A 26,729-nucleotide genomic window follows, 5' to 3' on the forward strand; every position below is an offset into this window, starting at 1 on the left:
CTGGACGCTGGGAGCGCGGTCTCTTCAGCACCACGGACAGCAGCCGTGCACCAGGCCTTCAGCATTTTTTTGGTGGGGAACGGTCACCAGGAACGCGTTCCTCCAGGGCATCCCGCCCATCGTGTCCACAGAGTTTAGGATAATTCAGGTTTATGGTCTCCTTAATGCCAGGGCTGAAGACTCTCAGCTTCTTAGTACCAAGAGGGGCTTTAAGGAGCTCTCGTGGGGGCGCCCTGCTAGCCTGCGTAGGACTTTTCCCTTTGTGGCAAGAGATCATGTATTTGGGAGAGAAGAAAGAACCGGAAGCGTTCGTAACCGGCTCTGCGTTCCTCTTCTACCTGCAACCCCCACTGGGTCGGGACATCAAAAAAAAAAAAAAATTCAAAGCACACACACACAGGCACAAGCGCGCGCACACACACTCAGACACACACACACAGACACACACACAGACACACACAAGCCCACCAATCCAGGGACTTTCCTAAGAGCCCACCTGTCCAAGGCGCAATATTGTCATGGCAACCGGAGAGGCTCGAGAAGCCATTGGTCCACTCTCTGCCACGCCCCTTACACCACCGCTTCCTGGTAACTAAGGCAACCGGGAGGCTTGCTTCCCTCGCCATCCTTTCTAGACAGGGTTGGGTAGGATGGAGACCAGCCCCTCCCTTTCGTTAAGCAAAACACTATCTCTATCCCCATAATGGGTATTAGGGAGGAGGGAGATAAAGAGGCTGCTTCTAAAATTCTGGAGGGGTTGGGCTCGCACTGAAGTCACTTCCGGTGAACACAGGAAATAGGAGGCAGGTTGCTTTGAGAGACAAGGATGCAAAGGAAAGGAGAGGGAGCATCTCCGGGAGGATGGGTGAAGGGGAGGGTGCCAGTGTTGATCTCCAGGCCCTCCGAATCCAGCCCCGCCAAGAAATGTGGAGCCTTTTCTAAACTATTGGAGCTGATTTCCGGACATGAACCACTAGCAGGCATTTGAGGAACGTTATCATTTATCTAACAGAACCCACTGTGCAGGGACCTCACCAGCTTTATAGAAAAACAGTCAGTTCCCAGCTGACCTGCTTGGCTCTGTCGGGGTTCATCGTAGTTTGGGGTTGAAGGATGTTGACCACCTCAGGCTTGGTCATCGCTTGAGGGATTTCTCGGACCTTTTCTGCGATAAAGCTGTGGACGGCATTCAAGGCCTCTGCCGTGCCCTGTACTAGGCATACCCGTTCAGTAGTTCCTGTTAAGCAAGGGACAGAGGAGGGCACATACGTCAGACAGCAACAGAGACATTCCTGACAGGCTGGCTCCATTTAATGGAAAGGGAAAGTCAAGGTCTGAGTGAGTCAAGGAGTGAGTCTGGGGCAGCTGATGGGGGGACTGGCCCATGGGGGATAGCTAGCTGGGAGAATGAATGGAATCCCTGTTTTATAATCTGTACTTTATCTCCCTCCCCTAAAACAACCCCGGGGAATGGAAGAATGATGCTTAAGTGCCCACAGCAGCCCTGGGCATGGGAGGTAGGGCTCAGCTGCCTCTTCCCAGTTCTTGTGGGCTCCCCCAGGTTGCTGTGGCAACCATTCACTCGCCACTCACCCCCCTTCCAGAAGCAGAGAGCTTAAGCCCGAAACGGTTGCCACAGTAACTGGAACCCCCTTATCAGGTCTGGCTGGCCCGGTCCTCAGCCCACCCCCAGGGGGATGAGGGATGAGGCTCGGTTGCCATGGCAACCGCTGAAAGCCTACAGCGCCTGGCCTCTGGGCTTTTGGAGAGGATGGGGAAAACGTGGGGGGATGGGGAAGGCAGAAGAGAGGCTACAGTGCGAACCTAGACCCACCAGATGGAGGGCTGGGGGGTGGGGGAGGGCAGGGGTGTGGCTAGGGGAAGAGCAATCGAGGTCAAAGGCAACACTTAAGAGAATAGAGACCAAGAGACTAAGAATAAAGGGTGGGGTAGCCAGCTGCCCTTTCTGGAGATCTTCCAGGTACTGGCTGCAGGTCTGATTTGGCATTCTTTGTATGTGTGTATTAGGGAAGGGAATAAGAGTATCTGGGTGATGCTAAAATATACACGGGGTGGGAGGATGAGGGAACGGGGGAGTGGGAACTCTGGGTGACACTGTGATCTGTGTACCTGTGAGGCTGCCTGGGGGAGTAAGTGAGTATCTCTGTGTACTTGGGCAGGGTTGGAAAGATGACCATCTTGGATGTGTGTCTAAGGGAAAGACCAGAAGAGATTGCAATAGAAACATACTGTGTGTTGCAGCATAGTTTAGCATCTGCCTAGAATCCCCCAGTGAGGAGCTGGGGTGTGGCTCAGTGGTAGAACACCTGCCTAGAATCCCCCAGTGAGGGGCTGGGGGCGGCTCAGTGGTAGAGCCCCTGCCTAGAATCCCCCAGTGAGGGGCTAGGGTATGGCTTAGCAGTAGAATTCCTGCCTAGAATCCCCCAATTTGGATTATGGGTGTAACTCAGTCAGGTACTTGCCTAGAATGTACAAGGTCTTGGATTCAATCTCCAGCAACACACACACACACACACAAACACACACACACCAAAACAGATAATAACTGAAATAACAGTTTGGAGTAGGAAGACTTGATCATGTAAGCAACAGAGGCTGTGCGATGACAGAACCCTGTCCACTGGCAGTGTGCATCTGTATCTGTGGGAACAAGACAAAAGGACAGTGCACACCTCGAGGTGTTCCCGGGCTGTCTGAATGATCGGCACGTGGTATGAAAACATTAGTGTACACACGCGCACACACAGGTACACAGAGGACCCACTTTTCCTGGCTGTGTGAATGTGTCCGTACATTGCTGTTTGGGTGGCATGTGAACTAGCATGTGTGAACATTTTTCCAGGTGTGTACACTGTGGAGACAGAGGACTCCCGACCACACCTGAGCTGTGTGGTAATGCGTGTGCCTCGGTGTGCTTGGGCCTTTTAATGTGATGTGTGAGTGTCTCTGTCCCCAGGAGAGACGCAGTTTGTAGAGTCAGCTCGCTGGGTCTGTGAAAGGTTTCTGAATGTGTGCCAGGTCCTGTGCCTGCGCGTCTGGGACACTTAGTGCTGAGTGCCATTGTCTATGGAGTGCTCCGGTGCAGCGTCCTGGGAGTCCAACCCTGACCTGTGGTGCTTTCTCTCAGCCTGGCCCTTCAGTCCTGCCGTGTGTCTGGGGTGCTCCCGTCTGGTGGCCGTGCTGCCAGCCCATACCCTTGTCCTCAGCAGCATGGCCCTCACTTTCATACCCCACTCCACCCAAGAACAATAGCTTGGTCTGGGCCAAGGGGTGAGTCAGCTGAGTCGGCCTCTGTCTGGGTGTAAATAGGAAAGGGTGTGGGTCGGGCTGGGAATGAGGGTGGGGAGACAGGGAGCCCCGGGGTGGCCGTCTCTGCAGGGCTTCCATGTCTGAGCACCCACCCCCCCGTAGTTCTTACTCCAGGGTCCACAGGAGGCTGACAAGGGGACCCTGTTAAACCCTGAAAAAGTGTCCTGTGATAACAGCTGCTGGTTATGTAATGCTCAGCGCCGGGCACGGTTCTGAGGACCTGCTATTAGTCTATGCACCGTTCACTTGACATAGGAGGTAGGCTGTGTCTCGGTTGCTTTGATGTCCTTCCTGCTAAGGACACAGAGAGGACTCTGGTCTTGTCCCAGATCACCCAGGCAGTACAGAATCATCAGAGACTGTGTGTGTGTGTGTGTGTGCGTGTAGATTCAGGGGACCACCTCGGGTGTTGGTTCTTTCACTTGAGACAGGGTGTCTTCTTCCCCAGGACGTAGTAGGCCAGACTAGCTCCCGCACAAGCATTCGGAGATTCTCCTCTACCTGGCTCCCATGTAGTCATGGAAACACTGGGATTACAGACATATCCTAACCGAACCTGGCTTGCCCTGGGCTCTGGGATTTGAACTCAGGTACTCATATTTGTATGGCCAGTGCTTTACCAGATCTGCTGTTTCCCTAGTCCACCATCAGGCCTTTTTATCACAAATGTCTGGCTCTTTTCCAGCACCTGTCATCCTCCTGCCTCAGTTTACCAAGTACTAAGGTGATGCACATATGCCACCATACCTAATGAATGTTCTGTGCTCTTCATCCCAATCCACCCAGTGCTAAATCTGAGGTTCTTTTGAGTTATTAGCTCTATGCATGTGTGTGTGTGTGTGTGTGTGTGTGTGTGTGTGTGTATGTGTGTGCACACGCATGCATGCGTATGTTCGAAGGAGCAGTATGGAGGACACACAAAACAAAAGCTTTGCTTTTATCTTGTATTTATTTATAAACAGTGTTTTGTCTAGATTTCTTTTTGTGTGTTTGTGTGCGTGTGTGTGTGTGCGTGCTAGTAAAAAGTGCAGTATCCCCAGGAAGTGGAGTTACAGGTGGGTGTTTGTGACCTCTCTGATGTGGGTGTCCTGGGAGTCGAACTCAGATCCTCTGAAAGACCAGAAAGCGCTCTTAACTGCTGAGCCATCTCTCCAGTCCTGAAGCTTTGTTTTTAAAGATGTATTTGTCTTCATTTCATGGGTATGAGTGTTTGCCAGCATGTATGTGTATTCCTGCAGTGCCCATGGAGCTCAGAAGAGGGTCTGATGGACTGCAGCTACAGAGGGCTGAGAGCCACCATGCGGGGTGCTGGGAACTGAACCTGGTTCTTCTGGAAAAACAGCCTGTGTTCTTAATCACTCAGCCATCTCCCCAGCTTTGACGCTTTGCTTTTAATCTTAAGGAAGACTATGAATGGAGTCATTTGGTAGATACTTAAGATTTTGCACTTTGGTGCAGCTATGTTATAAACCAATAATAATTATGAAGATCACATGTGTGTTCGTGTTTTGCTCTTGGGAGTCAGGTCCAGAGCTCTTTACAGATGCCCCAACTATGGGAGTGTTTTAGCTTTCTGAGGAAAGTGATGTGGTCAGGAGTCTTTGGGGTCTTGGGCCAGGACTTGCTGCTTTCCAGTTCCCTGCTTCATCATGAGAGACCCAAAAGGACTGAACCTAAACTTTTGGGCTCCATTTCCAAGATGAGGCACTTCTTGTGTTTTCTGAGGCATTCTCTCCTGGGGTAAAGGCTGGGTAGGTTTAGCTTTGTGAAACACAAGTTTATTGAGTGTGTCTGTGTGTGTGCACGCACACGCATGCGTAAACCTTAGACCAACATTGGCTTTTTGGTTTTTTGTTATTGGGATGAAGGGCCTGCAGGACCTTGCTTATGCTAGGCAAATGCCTTTAGCACTAATGTAGGTCTGCTACCCCTCACTCGGGAATTCTAGGCAGGGACTCTGATCCTAAGCCATGAGCTATGCCCCACCCCTCTCTTTTTTTTTTTTCCTACTTGGATACAAGGTCTTTCACAGGCCTTGAACCTGTGATCCTCCTAGCCCAGCCTTCTGAGTAGTTGGGAACACAGGCCCACGCCATCCCGTCCCGTCTGGCCTAGTCTCACACTGTGACACCCTTTCTCTGCTGTCATTTCCTCTCCTGTTTCTAAAGTGTTAGCCCTACCTTACAGCAAACCACTTCCCAGTTTTTGTTGTGTGACTCTTTCACAGTCCCTTCTCTACTCTTCCCTAACTCATCGGAAGCTCCTGTTGTAGGCTTCTTCTCCAGGAAGCCCTACCTGGTCTGTCCTCCCTGGTCTGGGCCAAACGCTTATGTCAGCTCTCATCGTTGTCTGACCTTCCTGTTCTAGCTCTCTGGCCACGATGTGTCATTGTCAGTGAGGGCTCTGTCTCCATGGCTTGAGATCCAAGAGAACAAGATTGGACTTCTCTCACTGCTGTGTCCAAATGTCTGTCCAACTGGGGTCACAGAGGTGGAGAATGTGTGTTGAGTGACTGAATGAAAGGATGTCAATTAGGAGCCCAAGGAAATACACCCAGAGTCATGTAGTGGTAACAGTTCTGGGTTCTGGGTTCCTAGGGATACAAGCAGGGTAGGGCTAGGAGGAGCCACACCCATGTCACTGACTGAGGGGACAGCCTTGCTCTACCTCTTGCATGCTTCATGCCAGGAGCTGTCTGTCTGTCTGTGAGGTGGGGAGAGAGGAGCCACACATTGGTTAGCTAGTGGGCACAGCATATGTTCCAGGAGCATCAAGGACTGTCCTATCTTTTGGGTGTCTCAGTAGCCTGGCCTTGGGGTGAAGCAGAGTTAGGAGGAGGGAATGTCACCATCTCATAGCACAGAATGTAATGCAGAGGCAAGGAGCCAAATGTCCTCAGACTGATGTCCTGGGCAGAAAGGTCTTACCCACATGGTGTGGACTAGAAGGGGAAAGAGGAAACTGGGCCACGATGGCTGAGAAAAGGAGGTAGGGTGCCTGGGTTACTAGATTTTTCTCTAAAACACTTGGTCAAAGCAGCTTAGTGAGATGGGAGGCAGGGAAGGAAGGGAGGAGGGCAGGGGGAAGGGAGGAGGGAGGAAGGGAAGAGGGAGAAGGGCTGGGAAAGAGGAGAAAGAAGGAAAGAAGGCAAGAAAAGAGGGAAGAGTGAGAAGACGGGAGAGGGGAGAAAAGGGAAAGGGGAGAGAAGGAGAGAGAGAAGAGTAGAAGAGAAGGGGAAGGAGAGAACAGGGATAGTATGAAAGGGAGGAAAGGGAGAGAGGGAGGAGGGGAGGAAAGAGAAGGGGAAAGGAAGAAGGGGAAGGAAGGATGGGAAAAGAGGAGAGGAGCGAATAGAGAGAAAGGCAGGAGGGAGGATGAAAGTGAGAGAGAGAGAGAGGGAGGAAGGGGAAAGGAGGCAAGGAAAGAAAGAGAAAAAGGGAGGCTTGAGGAGAGAGAGGAAATAAAAATGAGAGAAACAGAAAGAGGAGAGGGGCAAGGAAGGGAGGAGGAGAGGAAAAGGAAGAGAGGAAGAAAGGGAGGGAAGGAGAGAGAGGGAGCGAGAGAGGAGGAGAGGAGGAGGGAGAGGGAGAGGGAGCCATCCAAACCCTGTGCTACATCTCTGGTGTCTGACCTAAAAAAGTAAAAAATCCAAGAGGATTAAGGATGAGCTAGAACCAGCAGCGTACAGTATACTAGATGCAATTTTGGAACCCTTCCTGGGATCCCTAAAGGCCAAAGCTCAAGCTCTGATCTTGGGAGGGAGCAATGGAGGGATGAGAGACTTTGAAGGTGTTGGAGAGAGCAGAGTTGTTTAAACATATGTAGTAGGGGCTGAGAATGTGGCTGAGTGCAGAGTGAGTGAAGCCCCGTGTGAGCCCACACTTCGTACACTGCTTGTCATCTTAGCACCTAAGCAGGAGGGCCAGGAGTTCAAGGTCATCCTTGGCTATACAGTACATGTGAGCCTGTGCTTCATAAGACCTTGTCTTACGAAATGCGGTTGAGAGGGACCAAGATGGAGTCTAAGAAGAGGCAGAGAGTGGGCTGGGCTGAATTTGGTGAAGAAAGGAACAGGAACAGCTAAGACTTTGTAAGGGAGCTACATAAAGGAGGCAGAGAGAAGTGAACAGAGGCGGAAGCCAAGGAGGGGAGCAAGCACCTGAAGTGGGCTGACCACCTCCACCGCCCCAGGATGGCTGTTAGGTTGAGTCAAATGAAGTTCTGAGGCAGGGGTGGCGGTGGTGAGGGGGTGGAGCAGGAAAACCAAGGGGTGGGGGTAGGAGGGGAGCTGAAAGGGATGGCAGACAGAAGGACAGACGGACTGGATGAGAGCCTCAGAGGACGGGAGATGGGGATACCCAGACAAATCCCTAGAGAGAGGGGCAGTCCCAGGCAGAGAGATGCAGAAGGGCACAAAAGGTGGGGACGGGCAGAAACAGATGTACGAGAAGCATCAGGCAGGGCATGGCAGAGCGTGTCTGCGATCTCAGCACTGGGAGGCAGGGGAAGGGTTGGAAGCTGCAGGCCAGAATGGGCTACAGGGTGAAATGTCTCGTTCAAAATGCCCCAAGAAAGCAAACCGGGTATGGGGCGGACCACTGTGATCCTAGCACTTCAGAGGAGGAAGCAGGATGAGGAGTTCAAGGTCACTCTCAGCTACATGAGGAAGTTCCAGGTTAGCCTGGGCTACATGAAGCCTTACCTCAAAGGAGGGAGGGGGAAGAAAGAAAAAAAATTAAAAGTGCCCCTTCTCCAAAATGACTCAGAGGAGAGTAAATTGGGTGCAGGTTGGGGTAACAAGTCCAAATGGACAGAGCAAATGGGATGGCTGCCCCCACCAAACCCCTCCTCTGACACCTGCCACCCTCCCCACCCTGGCTGCTCCAACTGACTGACCGGAGGAGGCGGCAGGTGTGTGGGAAGGACACAACTGCCTGGCATAATGCAAATGAGTCCATGAATATGCAGCAGCTCATTGTCTGGCCCTGCCCCCATCCCCATCTGCTCGGGCCAGGCCCCTTGGGCTGCAGGCAGCTCTGCCCCTCCCACCCCCAACTGTCCCTAATGCAATCCTTCCTCACACCCAGGGCTCAGGAAAGTGGAGAGAAGAGAGAGGTCCCGCTCAGGCAGCTGGCGGGTCTGCGGCTTACCTGGGTAGAAGTCTTTGGACTTAGACAGCTTGATAGTGGCTCCCGTCTCCTTCTGCAGCTGCACGATGGTCTGGCCGCCTTTGCCGATGATGGAGCCGGCTGCGTAGCTGGGGATGAGCACCTTCAGGAAGTACTCGCCTTCCTCTGCAGGGTAGAGAGGATGGGAGTGAGTGAGCGAGGGAGGGGTCCCGCTCTAGGAAGGCACCTCCAGGGAGATTCCCAGCATTGGGCACAAAAGGGAAATCACAGCTCCACACTGTAATGACCACTGCGGCAGCAGCATGAAAGATAGCATAGAACTATCTTCATTCACTCACTTTCTTTTTTCTCTTCTTGCAACAAGTCTCACCACGTAGCCAGGCCGGTCAGGGACACTCTATGTAGACCAGGCTGGTGTCAACATCACAGATCGCCTGGCCCTGTCTCCCGAGTGCTGGGATTAAAGGTGTGCCCCACCATGCCTGACCTACATTCAATTTTTATTTTTTTGAGACAGGCTCTCAGATAGCCCAGGTTAGTCTCAAATTATGTAGCTAGGATGGCCTTGAATTCCTGATCCTCCTGTCTCCGTCTCCCAATGCTGGGATCACAGGAGTGCACCACCATACTTGATTTACGTGGTGCTGGGAATGGAACTCGGCATTGTCCGCTTGCCTGCTAGGCAAGCACTCTATTGATTAAGCTATGTCCTCAGGAATCATTCATTCATTCATTCATTCATTCAACAAACAATGACTGAGCACCTGCTTATGTACATACTTGGCATTAGTGTGGGGAAACAGCCATCAAGGGAACAGCAAAGGCTTCCCTCATTTTGTGTACAAATAAGGTCATGAGACTTTGCGTAATCTAAGCTAGAGCTCAGACAATTACATTCTTCTAGAGAGGAGACACGCTACAGTTCATGCAAGATAGGAGGAAGCAGGAAAAAGAATGGGGAGGGCAGAGGAGTGTAAAGTGAGGTACGAGGGCCAGGAACTGCCTTCCCAAGAATGCAGAGCCCGTCACGAGCCACACACCTTCTTTTACTGCTTAGGACACTGGGGACTGAACCAAGGGTCTCTTGCAAGTACATTATCACTGAGCCGCATCCCAGCTTTTCACTGGGGGATTCTAGGCAGGCGCTCTACCACTGAGCAACACCCAGACCCCTTTTTAATATTGGGGATAGGGTCTCACCAGGTTGCCCAAGACTGGCTTTAAAGTCACTCTGTACTTCAAGGAAGCACTGAACTTAGGGGTCTCCTGTCTCAGCCTCCAGAGTATCTGAGGTGACAGGCCTCTGGCCATCATGCCCAGCTCCGAGTAGGCATATTTTATTCATTGGTAGACCTGCTAAATACCCGATTCCACCTGAAGTACTTTACAAACATCAGTTATTTTAATTTTCACATTGTTCCTATAAAGAAATCCATTCTGCAGATGAAGACATGAAGCTAAGAAATCATCCCAGCGTCACTGAGCTGGTAGGCTGCGGAGCTGAAATGTGAACTCAGCCTGGAGTCATGTCCTGGGTTATTATCATTGAGGTAAAGAGAAGGAACTGAGCCCCATCACACATGTGAAGCTCCGGGTGGGATGGGATGTGAGTTGTTGGGAAAATCAAGGAGGCTGCGTGTGAGGTAGGGAGAGGAGAAGATGGTGGTGACGGCGGGGTGCTGGGGTTTGTGCGCCACAGTGACGTCTTTGGCTCTTACTACAAGTGGAATGGGAGGCTCAAGGCGGTGTGAACTAATTTCAAGTTTGAGAATATTCCTCTGGGCCCAGCAAGATGGCTCAGTGGCAAAAGGAGTCTGCTGCCAAGACTGATGACTTCAGTTCAGTACCCAGGACACATCTTGTGGAAGGGGAGAACTGGCTCCTGCAAGCTATCCTCTCATCTGTACAGCCATGGAGCATTCACGTGTGCGCACACACAGAGATATAAATAAGCAAAAATATTAGTTTTGTTTTGTTTTGTTTTGTTTTCGGTCAGGATTTGTTTATTATGCAGCACTGGTTGCCCTGGAACTCACGATGTAGACCAGGCTCATAGACATCTGACAGCATCTGTCTCCCAAGTGCTGGAGCTAAATAAAGTATGTGCCACCATGCCTGGTTTTGTAAGATATTTTAGGTTTTTTTAATTATTATTTAAGAATATTCCTTTGGGCTGGGGATACAATAGGGGCTTGCCTACCATGCATGAAGTCCTGGGTTCCATCCTGAGCACCACAGAAATTGAGTGAGGTGGTGCACACTTGTAATCCCAGCACTTGGGAGGTAGAGGCAGGAGTTCGGGGTTGCCTTTGGCTACGCAGTGAGTTTGGGCCCAGCCTGGGCTCCACGAGACTCTCTCTCGAAAGCAAGACAAAACAAGAATATCCCTCCGGTGCTTGTGCCAGGAGCAGACTGTACGGGCAAAGGCGAAGGAGGTGGGTCTTGTGCTCAAGGTGAGCGACAGCGGGCCGACTTAGGGAGCAATGACCGAGTGGTGGAGGGCTGGATTGGGGCTGTCTCTGTGCACGGCTGGTGGATGCATACACGTAGGCAGGCGCCCATGTGTGGAGGCCAGAGGAGCACATGGGACAGTGTTGGGTTTTGAGGCAGGATCTCTTACTGGTCCGGAACTCACTGACCAGGCTACACTCATCCACACAGGCCAGAGGACAACTTGCGGCAGCCAGTTCTCTCCTTCCGCTGTGTGCATCCCAAAGATTGAACTCAGGTCATCAGGCGTGGCAGCAAGCATCCTCACCCGACGAGCCAACTTGCTGGCCCCTGGGCATCCCTTCTTCTAAAGCAGTGTCCTCAGGAAGGCAGTCACACGTAAGTAAGACGCCTAGTTAATGCCTCCTCAAGGCAAACCTCTAACTTAACTCTTACCTTCTAAACAGATGGTTAGCCCTAGGTGCTGCCAGGATGACAACTCTGCAGCCTTCTCCCTGAAGGACCTTTTAGGATATGGCCTCACTACTCAGCCTTACTTCTTCACTACCCATGGGCACCAGATTCACTGTCCTTTCATTTCTTCAAGCACTCCCTGTTCCGTCCCACCTCAGGGCCACTTCAGATACTCTCTGCCTGGCATCTCTCTATCCCATCATTTTCAGGGCTTCCCTGCAATGTTACTTGTTCCCCAAACCTTTTCTGGACTGCTGAGGACTGAAGAGCCCTCCTTCTCCCTCACACCTTGCTTCATATCCCTAGAGCAATTTGTCACACAGGGCCAATATAGACCACTTCAACAGAGTGCGCCTCTGGGTCCCTTGCACCATGTAACAGCATACAGTAGGCTTGGGATAAGGAGTGAGAAAAGAAAGGGAGTTGAGCCTTTCTGCTTCCAAGGCATTTCTTCTCCCCGAGGGATTTCAACCTTTTCTTTTAACTATAGGATGCCTGCTTTTTACCATCAAACACAAAACCCCAACTGGTAGTATGGTGATCAAAGCTGCCTCCCAGAGCAGATAAAAGAGAAGTGTTGTATGTAGCCAGGAGGGGTGGCTCGGTGGTAGAGCCCCTGCCTAGAATCCCCCAGTGAGGGGCTGGGGTGTGGCTCAGTAGTAGAGCCCCTGCCTAGAATGTACCCCTGTAGAGGACCTGCCTACCATGTTCGAGGTCTTTAGTTCCATCCTTAACACAAACTAAACGAGGTTGCTCTGGATGGGGAGGTGCTGAGTGCTTCCCACCTCAGCTCAGGTCCTTCAGAGTGAGAGTTCTGGTTTCCCAATATGTTTTGTATGGTTGTGTGGGGCACAGTGGCTGAAGGTGGCCTTTAAGTATGAGGAGGAAGTCAAGAATAAGAGGGTTTTATTGAGCCCAAACCAATCCTCTTAAAATGGCCTAATCAGACCATTAAGCCTATTAGGTAATTAACCTCCTCCACCCCCAGGGAGCCTTCTCAGCCATCTTCTGGACCCTGCTCAATTCACTTTCTTTCTTTTCTCCCCAGCCCCCTCTTTCTTAATGCAGCTTAGCCAAGTATCCTAGCCAGGCCTCAAATTTATAATCCTCCTGCCTCAGTCATTCTAGTGTTGGAATGACAGGATACATCATGACTACTATGTCTCCCAGCTTTCTGGGCTCGAAATGTGTCTATTGTCTTTGAAAGCTGGACATCCACACCTAATTCCCTCTGTGTTCTATATCTCCTCAAGCTCTAACTGGGGATTTCTGTGTGGAGAAGGCAGACAATCCTAAATAAAGGGTGAATTTTGTTTTTAATGTCTGGATGAAGCTAGGAGATGGTGGCACATGGCTTTAATCCCAGCACTTGGGAGGCAGAGACAGGCGAATCTCTGAGGTCAAGGCTAGCCTGGTCTACAGAGAGAATTCCAGGACAGCCAGGGCTCTACACACACACACACACACACACACACACACACACACACACACACGAGGGTAGGATGGAGGGAGGGAGGGGAAGGAGAGACAGAGATCTGGATGGCTTTGGATATGTTGTCCTACCTTTTCAGGCCTCAATACCCTAACAGTAGATTGGGAACACAGCTGCGCTGAGTTTCAGGGGATATGATCATCCACTCAACAATGAACTGGAAAGTAGCTAGGATGTTCTGGGCATACAGCATGCATACACGCCATGCCACTACCATTGCTACCATCTATTGTTTGTTTGTTTTGGAGGCTGGCTGTCTTGGAGCTCACTATGTAAAGCAGGCTGGTTTCCAACTCACCGTGATCCTCCTGCCTCTGCCTCTGCAGGGCTAAGATCACCACGAACCACACCGGGACTTGTCTCTTTGTTTTTGTTTTAAGACAAGTTGTCTTTGTACTTCAGGGAGGCCTTGAACTTCTGAGCCTAGTGCCTCTGCTTCCCAGGGGCTTGCAGTAGAGCACTGTTCAGGGTTCAATACATAATGGGTGCTTTGTTCTCTGTGAGTTGAAAACCAGAGCTTAAGGTTTGTGGATTTTGTTGGGAGGTAGGAGAAAGAGGGGGAGCTCTGTCCCTCATCATCTTGTTTGTGGGCACTCAATGCTGTGCCCTACTTTTTGGAAGAGGAATGAACATTTTCTTTGAATTGTTTTTTAACCCGCTTTCTCTGTGTTCATATGTATGTAGCACATGTGTAGGTCAGAGAATAATCTGTGGCAGCCAGTTCTCATCCTCTACTTAGGTCATCACACATGATATTAAGTGGCTTACCAGGTGAGCCATCGCACCTGTCCTTTTCATTTTCTGTGTGTGGAACTATCCATTGGATTCCTAGTTCCTACATACTAGACAAGTGTTCTACCACTGAATGACACCCCAGCCCCTCACTGGGGGATTCTAGGCAGGTGTTCTACCACTGAGCCACACCCCCAGCCCTCACTGGGGAATTCTAGGCAGGTGTTCTGCCACTGTGCTACACCCCAGCCCCTCACTGGGAGATTCTAGGCAGGGGCTCTACCACTGAGCCACACCCCCAACCCCCAATATGGGTAGATTTGTAGCAAATGCTCTACCACTGAGCTACGTTTCTAGCCTTTTTTTAGCTTTTCATTTTGAGATAGGATCTAACAAACTTATCCAGAATGCCTTTTAACTCATGATCCTCCTTGCCTCAGTCTACAAAATAGCTGAAATTACAGGTCAGCATTTTCATATCCCACCTGGGGAAGGCCTTGTGATATCGGGCAACCCCATATCTCCTGTCTGGAATCCCTCTAGTACCTTCCATTGTAGAGTGTTGCTATCATATTTTTTGCTTCCCCCTATTCCTGTGTGTGTATTTCATGTGTGCATGGTTGCCATAGTGTGAGTATGGAGGTCAGAAAATAACTTTGGAGAGTTGATTCTCTCCCTCCTGCCATATCAGTCTCAGGGAGTGAACTCAGACCATTAGGCTTGGTGGAAAGTATCTTTTTAACCTGCTGAGCCATCTCACTAGCTTTCTCCTGCCAGGTACTTGATTTCTGCTCTCCTATGTGCCTCTGAATGATGACATTATTTCTTTTCTTCTTCTTCCTTCCCTGTCTGCAACAAGCCCTCCCCTAAACACCTGCCCAGTGCCCGCGCTTGCATTAGATGCTGGGATTCAGCAGGGAGGCCACAAAGACAGCTCTTTCCTTCATAAACTCCTCCCAAGACACATAAACACTTTCATTTAAAAGGAGAAACTCTGGACCAGCGAGATGGCTCCAAAGATTTCATGACAGGCATGGCTGTGCACGTCCTGTGTCCTAGCACTCAGGAGGCTGAAGTATTAGAAATGTCCAGCCCAGCCTGGATTGAGTTTATGTTCAAACAAACAAACAACAACCAAAGAAACCTGGGCTGGGATAGCTCAGTAGGTAAGAGTGCCTGCCTTCAAGCCTGACCTGGGAGTTTGATCCCTTGATCTCACAGAGTGGAAGGAGAAAACCAACTTCTCAAGCTGTTCTTTGACTTCACACACACGCACACACACGCACACACACACACACACACTGGATGTGAATAACTAATTAACTAAATAAGTGCAATTAAAACAAACAGCTGTGGTGGAAGGGAGATAGATGCCACAGGGCATGATGAGGCACACCCCTGAGCCCAGCACCAGCGAGGTGTCAACAGGAGCAGCAGCAGTTCAAGGCAAGCCTGGACTACGGAAAGAGCTGCAGGCCTACCCAGCATGAGACTCTGTCTCTGAAAAGAAAAATCAAGAAACGAAAACCCCAACCAAAGCAACAGACAGTAACTTTCTCTCAGATGTGGAGTCCAGTTATTGGGACTAGGGATGTAGCTCAATGGTCGTTCACTTGTCTAGCATGCATGATGACCTAAGTTTAATCTCTAGCACTACACAAACTGGGCACAGTGGCACACACCTATAATGTCAGCATTTGGGAGGTGGAGGCGGGAAGATCAGGAGTTCAAGGTCATGCCGGCCTACTTACAGAGCATAACGGAAGCCTAGACTACATAAGACCCTGTTTAAAAAATATTGATCTATGTATCATGTATGTCTGTCTCATCTATCCATCCATTCATCTGTCCATCCAGACATCCACCTATCCATCCACCCATTATCATCTATGTAAGATCTTAAATCAGAAGGACTATTGGTATTGGTGAAGGAAGGGAGGAACAAGAGAGGGTAATTGAAGGTAAGAATGAACATGAAAAACGTCATAATGAGGGGCCAGCAAGATGCCTCAACAGGTAAAAGCATTTGCCACCAAGCCTACAACCCGAGTTTGATCCCTGAGACCCACATGACTCTTCTCTAACCGCCACGTGTGTGTGTTGTGGCACATATATCCACACACATTCAAGTGTGCAGGTACACACACACACACACACACACACACACACACACACACGCGCGCGCGCGCGCGCGCGCCATGGAAGGAATACATATAATTTTAAATGTTAAAAAGGCATAATAAAACTCATTGTTTTACACCCAAAAAAATTAATTGTAAGAAAACAACTCACTAAAAGATGAGGTTTAAAAACCATTCCCAGTAATTATAGCTTGGCAGGTGGTAACGGCTTTTCCCTTTACACGGCGTCAATGTAAGCTTACAATAAGTCAGGAAGAAAATGAAAACACTCTTGGGTGACGAGGCCTTCTGCCTGTAGAACCTCAAAACTCTTCACTCCAGGAGTCCCTGCTGTGGACCTCTGTCAGTCACCTGTCCTTTCTAGAAACTTCCACTTCTCCTTGCTGTTTGGGGCATGTCATAGCATGGAGAGCCTCTTTGGGGATGAAGCCAGGCCTGTTTCCTACAGCAAAGGCAGAGACGTTGACCTTGGCTGAACCCGGAACCCTATACTTCACAGGCTGTTCCCTGTCAGAAAAGCCCACGTGGAAATGTCTGTGCCAGTAAGGAAGAGAGGCCAGAGGCCAGACCTCATGCTCACCCACCCCAGCCCATTCTCAGTAGCTCCTTTGGGGTTCACCCAGCTGCCAGAGCCCAGTGACAGCGACAGAGAGGTCGATGAGGAAAGCTAGCGTGCCCTTCTTGCACCTGACTCCCCCAGGGCTGGGCTCTCAAGACGAAGGCTGGGTTGGCTGGCTCCTTCTGCTTGCTGTGGCCCTGACCAGCTTCCATTTGCGCCCACCTTCCTGAGCGATGCTTTCGGCATGCTCAACCAGTGCACTGCCTGGCAAAGTCTTTGTTTTCCCAAGACACTGTTGAGAGCTGGACTCTTGAGACGAGTGGAACACTGGCACAGAGTGGATCTTGTAAGGTGGAGATCACCAGTGACAGACTTAGAGCCCAGCCTGACATAGTAGCACTTATCTGTAATCCCAGTTCTCAAAAGGCAGAGGCAGGAGGATTCCTGCAAGTCCACAGCCAGCTTGGGCTATATAGCAAAACTCTGTTTTGATACAGAACAGAACAAAACACACACATACACACCACACAAGTCAAAAAACCATTCGGGGCTGGAGAGACAGCTCAGTGGTTAAAAGTATTTGCTGTGCAAATATGAGGACCTGAGTTTGGATTGTAGCATCTATACAAAAAGTATACAAAAGTGGTGGGCGGGCGGAGGCAAGACGCCCTGGCACTTGCTTGCTGTCAGCCTGGCAAAATATAAGTGAGATTGATACTAAAGTAGAGACCCCAACTCAAAGGAATAAGACAGAAAGTCCTATGACCCGTCCTGCGGGCTAGCAGAGGACATGGAGATCATCCTCCGGCCTCCATGTACACACACTCACATTCACATACACATGTCACGCGTGGACGTGGGATCAAAGAAGCGCACATCTTAGTTGGCTGACCCCTCGACCATGTCTAGCGGGAATCAAAGCTGGGGGGTGATCCTCAGGGTGCCTGTTCTTGCAGGAGCTGGAATGGGAGAGTTGACTTGTTCTATGAAAGCAAAAGGAGGCCAGGGTGGGAGATTGGGAATGTCACTGGAAGCATGGCCAGGGAACGGGGGAAGGTGTCACTGGGGAAAGCCAAGACACGTCAAGGGCATGATGTGGCAGGGTAAGACACACAGAGGGGTTGGGATGTCGAGGCATTTGGGGTGCCTCCATGAATGACCATGTGCCAGTCTGTGGAAAAGCAGCCTGTCTGGATTGAGCTTGTTCAGGTTACCATTCTGAGGGGGCGGTGCTGTTAGAGAGACTGTGGGGCCAGGGCCTGGAGATGTAGCACAGGGGTAGAGTACTTGCTTAGCATATATGCGAGGTCCTGGGTTCAATTCCCTAGCACACCAAATAGAAGAAAAGAGGAAGGGGGAAAAGGAGGGCTGGCAAGATGACTTATCAAATGAAGGTGTTGGCCACCAAATCCAGTGACCTGAGCTTGATGCCTGGGACCCGTCCTGCTGAAGGAGAGAGCAAGCTTCCGCAAGCTGACCTGACGCGCCCTCCACTTGAATGCATAAATGTAATATGATCATAAACAAACCAAGCCAAACAAAAAGCAGCGAGGATAAAGCCCCCTCAGGGCAACTCTCACTTAAATGACAAAAAGAAAGAAAGGTTATCATTCTGGGACTGAAGAAGAGATAGCCAGCCAGTAAAGAGCACATACTCTTCTTGCAGTGTGCAGTTTGGTTTCCAGTACCCACATCTGTTGGCTTGGAACTGCTAATAACTCCGGGTCTAGGGGCTAATAACTCTGGGTCTAGGGGAATCCCACACCTCTGGCCTCTGACGGCACCCACACATACCAGCATATGTACCCGCACAATTTAAAATAATAAAAGTAATTAAAGATAAAAAGATTAGCCAGTTTGGTGGTGGTGCACACCTTTAATTCCAGCACTCAGGAGGTGAATCTCTGAGTTTGAGGTCAGCCTGGTCTACAGAGTGAGTTCGAGGACAGCCAGAGCTACACAGGGAAACCCTGTCTTGAAAAACCAATAAATAAATAAATACATAAATAATAAAGAGGGATTAGTCTTCCAAGTTCTTGGTGGCAGAGTTGCGAGCCATACTGGGACGGGGAGGTGGCTCATTAGTGACAGTACAAGCCAGCAAAAGTTTGGATGTCCAGAAACAGCATGTACACCGGGAGGGATTTCTGTCATGGGTCACCGTGCCTAGCTCTCACAGGGAATTTCAGTAACTAGACAGAACCATGCAGGCCGGTCAGCTTATCTTGAGCAGTCCCCATTCTGCAGAGGGGAGACTGAAGCTCGGAGCATTGACATTACTTGCTGACATCCAAACACATGGCAATGATATGCTTTGAACATTGCAAGATTTCCTGCCATGACTTTTTTTTTAAATGTGTATAAGTACTTTGCTTAAGCCCGCAGTGCACAGATATACAAAATATTCAGAGACATAAAATGAATCTTTAAAAATATTTGCCAGCATTGCAGGTGCACAGCATGTGTGCCTAGTGCCCTCGGAAGTCAGAAGGCGGCACCGGGTCTCCTGGAACTGTAGTTACAGTTGGTTGTGAACCACTGTGTAGGTGCTGAGAATTGAACCAGGATCCTTTGCAGGAAGAACATGTGCTCTAACTGCTAAGCCATCTCTCCAGCCTTCGATCCTTCTAGGGCTCTTGTCCTGGTGACTTTTTCTTTGTGTTAGGGGTAAGGGACACTGGAGTTGAGATCTGGGTGGAGACCTCCTGGGTTGTGACTTATATCTTGTGCCTGCAGGTGGCGGGGTAGTTGAGGTGAAAGTACCAGTAATATGGTTTGCGCTCTAGGTGCCACTCCTTTAAATTTATTTCTTATTATTGTGTGTGCGGAATGGATGTGTGGGCTCATGTGCCACGCTGTGTGCACAGAGCTCCAAGGACAACTGTGTGGAGGTGGTTCTCTCCTTTCACTTTTACATGGGATCCAGGGATCACATCCACATGGCCAGGCATATGCAGCAAGCACCTGTACTAGCCGGGCCACCTTGAGGTTCTCTCTGGGGACATTCTTAAGTCTCCCCAAACCTTGGTACTGGGTAGGGAACTCAGTGCCTTGCACATGCTGGGCAAGTATTTGATTGTTGAGGCACACGCCCAGCCCCTCATTGGGGGATTCTAGGCAGAGGTTCTACCACTGAGCCACACTCCCAGCCCCTCACTGGGGGAGTCTAGGCAGGGGTTCTACCACTGAGCCACACTCCCAGCCCCTCACTGGGGGAGTCTAGGCAGGGCTCTACCACTGAGCCACACCCCAGCCCCTCACTGAGGGATTCTAGGCAGGAGCTCTACCATTGAGCCACGCCCCAGCCCCTCACTGGGGGATTCTAGGCAGGGGCTCCACCACTGTGACATGTGCCCAAGTCCCCACTAGGGGATTCTAGGCAAAGGCTCCACAGCTGAGCTTCCTCCCAAGCCCCATACTTTTATTTGTTTATTCACTTTACTTTTGATTTTGAGACAGGGTCTGGCTATGTAGCCCAGTGTGGCTTTGAACTTCCAATCATTCTGCCTTAACCTCTCCATTGCTGGGATTATAGGCAGTTTCTTTTATGTCTTCAAATAACTCTCCAAGCTAGATTTCCTTCCAGTCTCTTCACTGAAATTCTCTTGCCCCAAATACCTCCTTTTTCTCCCAATGGCACCTGTCAGCCAGCCAGGTGTCCAGACACCAGCCCTATCTCCTCTTCTTCCCATTGCCCCTAAGAACAAGGAGGAGGGCAGCAGTCTGGTCTGTGATCACCCTAATAGAGGCCCTCACCACTCCAAACCTCAAAATCATCCTCTGAACAGGGCATTCAACATCAAGTCTGCCCACACAGTGGAGCCGCCATCCTGAGTTCAAATCACAGCCTCTTCTACTTCTCAGCTGAATGATCATGCCCATGTTTCCAAACACCCTCTGTTTTTCAGTTGTTCATTTTGAAAGATGGTTAGCAGGATTGGAAACACTCAATGACCCGTGTCCAGCACTTCCCAAAATACTTCCTGGCTCCATAAACGTTAGCCATTATTATAATTTATTGTTTGTTTTTTCATCATGGCATGTTGGGGGAGTGAGACGCAGTTGCACGCTAGCCATTATGGCATCATCAGTGTAGTTACTGTCATGTCTGTGTTTGGAAACTGGGGACACAGAAGCTTACAAAGGTGCAGGGATGGATCAAGCATCTCACGGCCACCACTGTCCCCATAGAAAGGAACCAGCAATTTTGAGATCAAAGTCATTAACACTTGCCCTGCCCCAGGGCATTCCTTTCAATAGGGGGCTACCCCTTTGTATCTCATGGCCTCAGTTTCTCCATACATGGTCTGGACGTGAGAAAGGGTTTGCGGGTTATGGTTCCTAAAGACTCCACTTAGTTTTGCCACTGTAGAAGGAAATACAAAATCCCAGTGGTCAAGTCTCCGTGACCTGAGACCAATCAGTCCAGGGTTCAATAAATTCCAGATCTGCCACTTAGGAGTCCTGTGACTTTGGACAAGCTGTTTCTTCTCACTGAGCCTCAGTTTCCCTCCCTGGTAAGAACACACCTCAAATAATCTCTATAGGGGCTTGCGTGGAGAAATTCACCCAGCTCTCAGAGCCTGCCTGTGGCATAAGGACCACACTGAAGCACTGAAGGGAAGTGGCCGCCATTAGCAGCCGCTCACTGTAAAGTGCCGCCTAGCCAAATCTGGGTCCCTGATTTTTACTGGGACTGGCAACAGCAGCATGGCAGGAAGGAAGAAAGGAAGTCGGCTTTGGACATTTTCATGTGTGTGCTGGGGGTGGGTGCAGGAAGACGGACAGGAAATTCTCTTCCACCCCTCCCCCAACTTCCCTTTCCTCCAATTTCTGCTGAGCACCCTCCCATGCATCCAAGGGAACCTGGCTGGAGGTGGAGGTGAGGGGGTCTGGGGTGACAGGAGGAGGTGGGGGCCTGAGTGTACTCCAGGGGAGGCAGAAGAGAGTGGGCACCTGACTGCTGCTGAGATGGGCTGGAGGAAGGTTATGTTTGCTGTTTGTTCAAGAGAAGACGAAGAGGGGATTTTAGACAGAAGGATCGTGAGGGACAAGCTGTCGATTTTGGGGTCTCCCTCCTATCAGAGAGCAGATAGCTCTGGGGATCCCCCTTCTCCCATGTCCTACCTGTTTCCTGCACCCGCTATCATCAAGCCTCTCAAGCCCCCTGCTTAGCATCGCTTTTTCTCATATGCACACCTCTCCAGGATGACACACACAGAGGGTCCGTTTTTGTATAGTCTCCACATCTCTGAGGTACCTGACGGTGAGCTGCCTCACACACAAATGCACACATACATGCCCTCCGCTGTCAAGCCCTGCATCTCTCCCACATCTCTGCGACACACCCAGCTTTTCTCCACACACCTCCCCGTGTTACACATCTCCACACATTTGGGTGGCACACATCTCCACACTCCGCCGTGTCCTAGGTGTGTATCCCCAGCCGCCCGGAACTCCATTTTCTGATTTCCTTGTGAACACACCCTCAATGGGGTTTCACAGCAGCGTGAGCCCCAGCTCTCCCTTTTCATAACCCCAGCACCCCCAATTACACACTCCCCTCTGATGTCACTGCCGCACACCTCCATGTGTCACACCCAGCCCTAGCCTCAGTGGAGTCACACCCACACCCTTTTCCTTGTCACACACACATCCCACATCCACATACCAGCTTCTTCCGGTCCCACTCCACCCTATACACACCGCTATCCCCCCCACCCCCTTTCCCTGATCCACCAAAGCCGGAGTGCCTCCATTCTGCCGCCCTACACACCCCCTTGCATGTCACACACCCCCTTGCACTCGTGTGTCACAGTACAAGAGCCCCCTCCAGAGTGACAAGCACATACCTTCCCTTGTCACACACCTACCCTGGAGGGTCTTGAATTCAGCTGTCTTTTACACCTATCCTCACACCTCCTGCCCTGTCCTATCCATGCTCTCTTAATGTCACATATCCAGGCCCTCCAGGACCCACCACAGATACATACCTGTCCTAGCTAGCCTTCCATCTCCTTCCCCTCCAGTTTTACACACCCACCCTTTCCTCCATGTCACCCAACACACCCACCCAGCGGTCTCCATGCATGGTCCTGCCTACTGTCCACACCCTCCCCTTTCCGGGACAACCCTTGCTCAGGACATCCCCAGGGAGGGAGGCTCAGAAGCTCCTGGTCCACAGGCCTGTCCCTACTCCTTCCCCTCCCCCAACCGGGACACGCAAGCCCGAGGAAACACCCCTGCCCCGAAAGGGTCACATCACACACCCCTCAAGGACACACTGGTCCAGGAGGGGCCCACGCCCCTCATCCTTGGCTCCCTCAGACACCACAAGGACACTTACCACCCCCTCCCCCCCAGCCCCTCTCGTCGCAGACAAAGCTCTCAGCCCCCAGGGCCTCGGCGACAAGAGAAAGGGGTCCGTCCGGTCCTCAGCTCCTCGCGTAGGGGTGCCCCTCCCCTCCCCAGAGCACTTGCACCTGCCAGCCAGGGATGGGGGGGGAATGATGGAGGACGGCGATGGCCCCTTCGGCGCGCGATTCCTCTCCCCCCCCCCCACGCCCCACGCCGCGGTCCCGCAGCCTTGCCTCACCTCCCGTGTTGCTGCGCTTGGTGCAGACCACCTCGGGGGGCGTCTCGAGGGGCCTCTTGCGGGAATCCGGGGCCTCGGGCTCCATGGGGGGGGCCTGGGGCGGCGGCTGCTGCTGCTGCGGCGGCTGCGGCGGCGGCGGCGGCTGCTGTGGCGGCGGCGACGGCTGCTGGGGAGGCTGGGGCTGCGGCGGCGGCGGCGGCGGCGGGGGCGGCGGCGGCTGCGGGGCCGCGGAGGCCGTGAAGAGGCCGTGCACCGCGCCGGCGGCCATCATCCTCATGGTGGGGGGGGAGGGGGAGGGGACGGAGGGGGAGGGGAGGGGGCGGCGAGGAGGGTGGAGGGGAGCGGCGGGGAGGGAAGCGGGAGGGGGTTGGGGGGGGAAGAGCGCTGACAGAGCTGGGAGGGCGAAGGAGAGCAGGGTGGAGAGGGTACGGGGGGCGTCTGGGATGGAGAACTGAGGGGTGGGGTCCGGGCTTTCAAAGATCACCGAAGCCGAGTACTTGGCTGAGCCAGTGGGGTGCAGAGGAGACAGGACACTCTCCCTGTATCCTTTCTTGGGGGCTCCCCACAAATGCGAAGGGCCGAGCCCCCCTCCCAAGGCCCTGCTCAGGACGGGGGGCCGGAGATAAGAAGCGAAGGCGGCCGCTAGTGGGGGCCCGGGGGGCGGCGGGCACGGTCGGCAGCGGAGACGGGGCTGCTGGTGGTGGCTGCTGGCCCGAGCATCTTCTCAGCCTAGGCTCCCACAGCGTCCTGGCCCCTCCCATCCGCGCAAGGTCACGCCCATGCCTGGCAAGGCCACGCCCTTCAGCATGCCCATTGGTCCACCCTTGAAGCCTGGGACACGGTCTGCGGGTTGGCCACGCCCATCACTTGGAAGCGAGAGACCTGACTCCCCCCCGCAGGGTATAATAAGGACCGCGAGGCTCCTCCACGCCTTACTTCCTTACCCTTCACCCTTTTATTTGCGGAGGGGCGGGGCGGGACAGAGTATAATGTAGCCCAAGCTGGCTTTGAACTCACTATGTAGTTCAGGCCAGTCTTGAACCTCTGATTCTCCTGCCGCCATCCCCCAAGTGTTTGGATTAGGGGGATGTGCACAACATCCCTAGCTGCCTTTTGCTTCTAAGGGATTCTTACCGAATCCCATTGGGAAACAACGATAAGATGTACTTTTACTACTCTGTCTTACTGATGAGGACACTGAGCCTTAGACACCCGGGACAGCCAAGTGTGGGCACTCACTCATGTATCCCAGCACTTGACAGGAGGAGGCAGGAGAATTGCCTTGAGTGTGAGGCCAAACTGGGCTACAATGTAAGACCCTTTGTTAAGAAAACAAACAGCAACCAAAGCAAAACAAACAAACAAACAAACCTAAAGAAAAAAAGAAAAGGAGACAATGGCAAGGGGTCTGATACCACTTGGTCAAAACAAGAGATGTTCCTTCATGTCACCTGGCTGTCGGGGAGGAAATTCCCCTTTGGATCATCATCTCTCCATGAGGAGTGGACACAGGCGGCTGTCCGGATCTCGGAACTGAAATCCAGTTTAAGCAAGTAGCTGTCCCAGAAGCCAACTGGCACTCACTCCTATCCTATCGACAGTTTTGCTGGCCCACCCACCGAGTGACAGATACTGCTCTAGACCCCGGTCCACAGCACGGAACAAACAGCCTCGGTGCTTTGTAGAGTAAGTGTTATCATTCTGGTCACTTGTTAGAAAATTTAGATTTTCAGATGACAGAGTGGGCTGTAGAGAGGCTTTTCCAAGGGCACATGGCTAGACAGAGAGAAAACTGGGATTTGGACGGATGACAAGCCTAATTCCAGAACCTGAAGCCACAGGAGGCACTTCCTCAGAGTGGGTTGTTGCCAATATACTGTATTCTCAGATATATGCATTTTCTGCTCCCTAGATCCCTGGTCTCCAGGGATTCCTCCCTTTCTAGCTTGGTCAGAGGCAAGAGGTTTAGCCCCAGAGGGGTCCAGGAAGGAGTAACTATGGCAGCTGGGGGGGGTGGTCTGTGGCACTGGGATCTACTTTACCCCACCTGCCCCTCCCATGCTATGCTCTCAGGTCCCCAGGACAGTGGAGGCAGCAGATGGCCTGGGGTGGATGAGGTGGACGCCCATCTGTCCCCTCCCCCCATTGTCCCTTCAGCCAAGGGGGATGGGAGGGGGTTGTGGTCCACTGCAGTCTGGATCCTCCCCCTCTATCTTCCTGGAGGGAGCTGAGGAGCTGGTTGCCATGGAGACAGAGAAGAGGCAAGAGGGGATGCAGGGAAATACTGAGGTTGCGCTAAGATCCACACCTTAGGACTTCACAGAGCCACACTACACAGGTGACATTTTCCAACATCCACGGAGCTGCATGTGAAGTTCTCTTCTAACATACATACCAAGTCACGTGGGGCACACGCTTCACACTGATTCAGAAAGACTGACAGGAAGGGACCACCGAGACACTGGTGTGTACACACACACACACACACACACACACACACACACAAACACCTATAATGTACAGTCATTCAGACCAAAACCACAGCACAGGCTACCACACACACACAGACAGATGTGGATTTAATATCAAAGCAGTGACACCTCATATCCGAGTACGTCCCATGTAGGCATATTTAGACTCACAGTTCCAAATCTGCTTCCCCCGTACCCCTCCAGAAGTTACACATACATGATCAAAGCCACAAGAAACATACAACATCACTTACATAAGGCATAGGTGTCAGGGACATGGGAAGTCTAAACTGAGTGGCCTTCCTTATAGCTTAACATGACCTGGGCACTGTGCACATTTCCATACAGGACCAGCGAAGTCTGGCACACACAATGACTGGACTTCAGGGCCACTCAGTGGCAGGTGCACAGCACACTTGGATTGCTGTGTGTTGAGAAGCCCCCACGCCTTTCCCCACGTCGTGCCTACAGCCCCTGTCCCACCCAGCCCTCCCAAACACTCCCGTTTGGACCCACACAAAACAGCATGGTCGGTCGAGCACTCACACACAAACACAAACCTCCTCCTAGATATTTTTAAACCAAGGCTAGTTCTGCTGTCATGGCAACCGCCCCAAACCCATCGCCATAGCAACCCAACGTCAGCTTTCCAAGCACCAAATCCTGGGGGATTGCAAGGCCCCAATCAGAGGTAGGTGGAGGGGGCTGCACCTTCTCCTTTCATCTGTGCCACACCAGTGCTTTCAGGGGGACAGTTACCCAGTCTGGACAGGATCCAGAACCAGGGCCACCCACGCCTTGATGGAGAAGGGCAGCTTCACCCTTTCCTGTCTCTACAAAGCTGTAGGCAGGAGTTCATTGGTGCACAGGTGGGCTTCAAACTGGACACACAGAAGCCTGGGCTTGAATCCTGGCTGTCATTGACATTCTGGGTGACTTGGCTATATCCTTACCCTCTCTGAGTCTTATATTATTAATTCAGAAAATGTTCCATTCACTCAAACCCTGTGAAGGATCAAACTGTGATTCAGTGTTAAGAAGTCCATGTCTGGGCTGATGAGAAGCTTCAGTGCTTGCTAACCTGCTTGAGAAGCTGAATTTGATCCCTGGGATCCACACTGTGGAAGGAGAGAAATGACTCCTGCATTTCCATGCATTTCCTGCAAGTTGTCCTCTGATCTCCAACACACACATACATGCATGCATGTGAAAATAAATCATAATTAAAAAAAATAATACTGTGGCAGACAGAGCCTAACCTTCCTAATATCTGACTTAATGTGAATGAATACAATGAATTTCATTTTCATGAAACAAACTTGGAAGTAAATGGTCCTAATCACACAGGGATGCTGGGAGCATGTCCTAGCACTGAG

The 26,729-nt window shown here is 51.5% G+C and overlaps 1 protein-coding gene across 1 annotated transcript in view; it reads right to left on the reverse strand.

Annotated features, from left to right (window-relative positions):
* The window catches only part of Nova2 (NOVA alternative splicing regulator 2), a 38,064-nt gene extending 14,428 nt beyond the window's left edge, over nt 1-23,636 (reverse strand). Inside the window, exons 1-3 of the mRNA XM_021642123.2 lie at nt 22,883-23,636; nt 8,481-8,624; nt 1,071-1,237 (exon numbers count right to left, since the gene is read on the reverse strand). Coding sequence (XP_021497798.2) covers nt 1,071-1,237; nt 8,481-8,624; nt 22,883-23,159 — 588 coding nt within the window. The 5' untranslated portion in view covers nt 23,160-23,636. The remainder of the gene's footprint in view (nt 1-1,070; nt 1,238-8,480; nt 8,625-22,882) is intronic.
* Nucleotides 23,637-26,729: the final 3,093 nt, after the last annotated feature.

Source organism: Meriones unguiculatus, chromosome 1, assembly GCF_030254825.1.
Source record: "Meriones unguiculatus strain TT.TT164.6M chromosome 1, Bangor_MerUng_6.1, whole genome shotgun sequence".
In the NCBI taxonomy this organism is placed as follows: Eukaryota; Metazoa; Chordata; class Mammalia; order Rodentia; family Muridae; genus Meriones; species Meriones unguiculatus.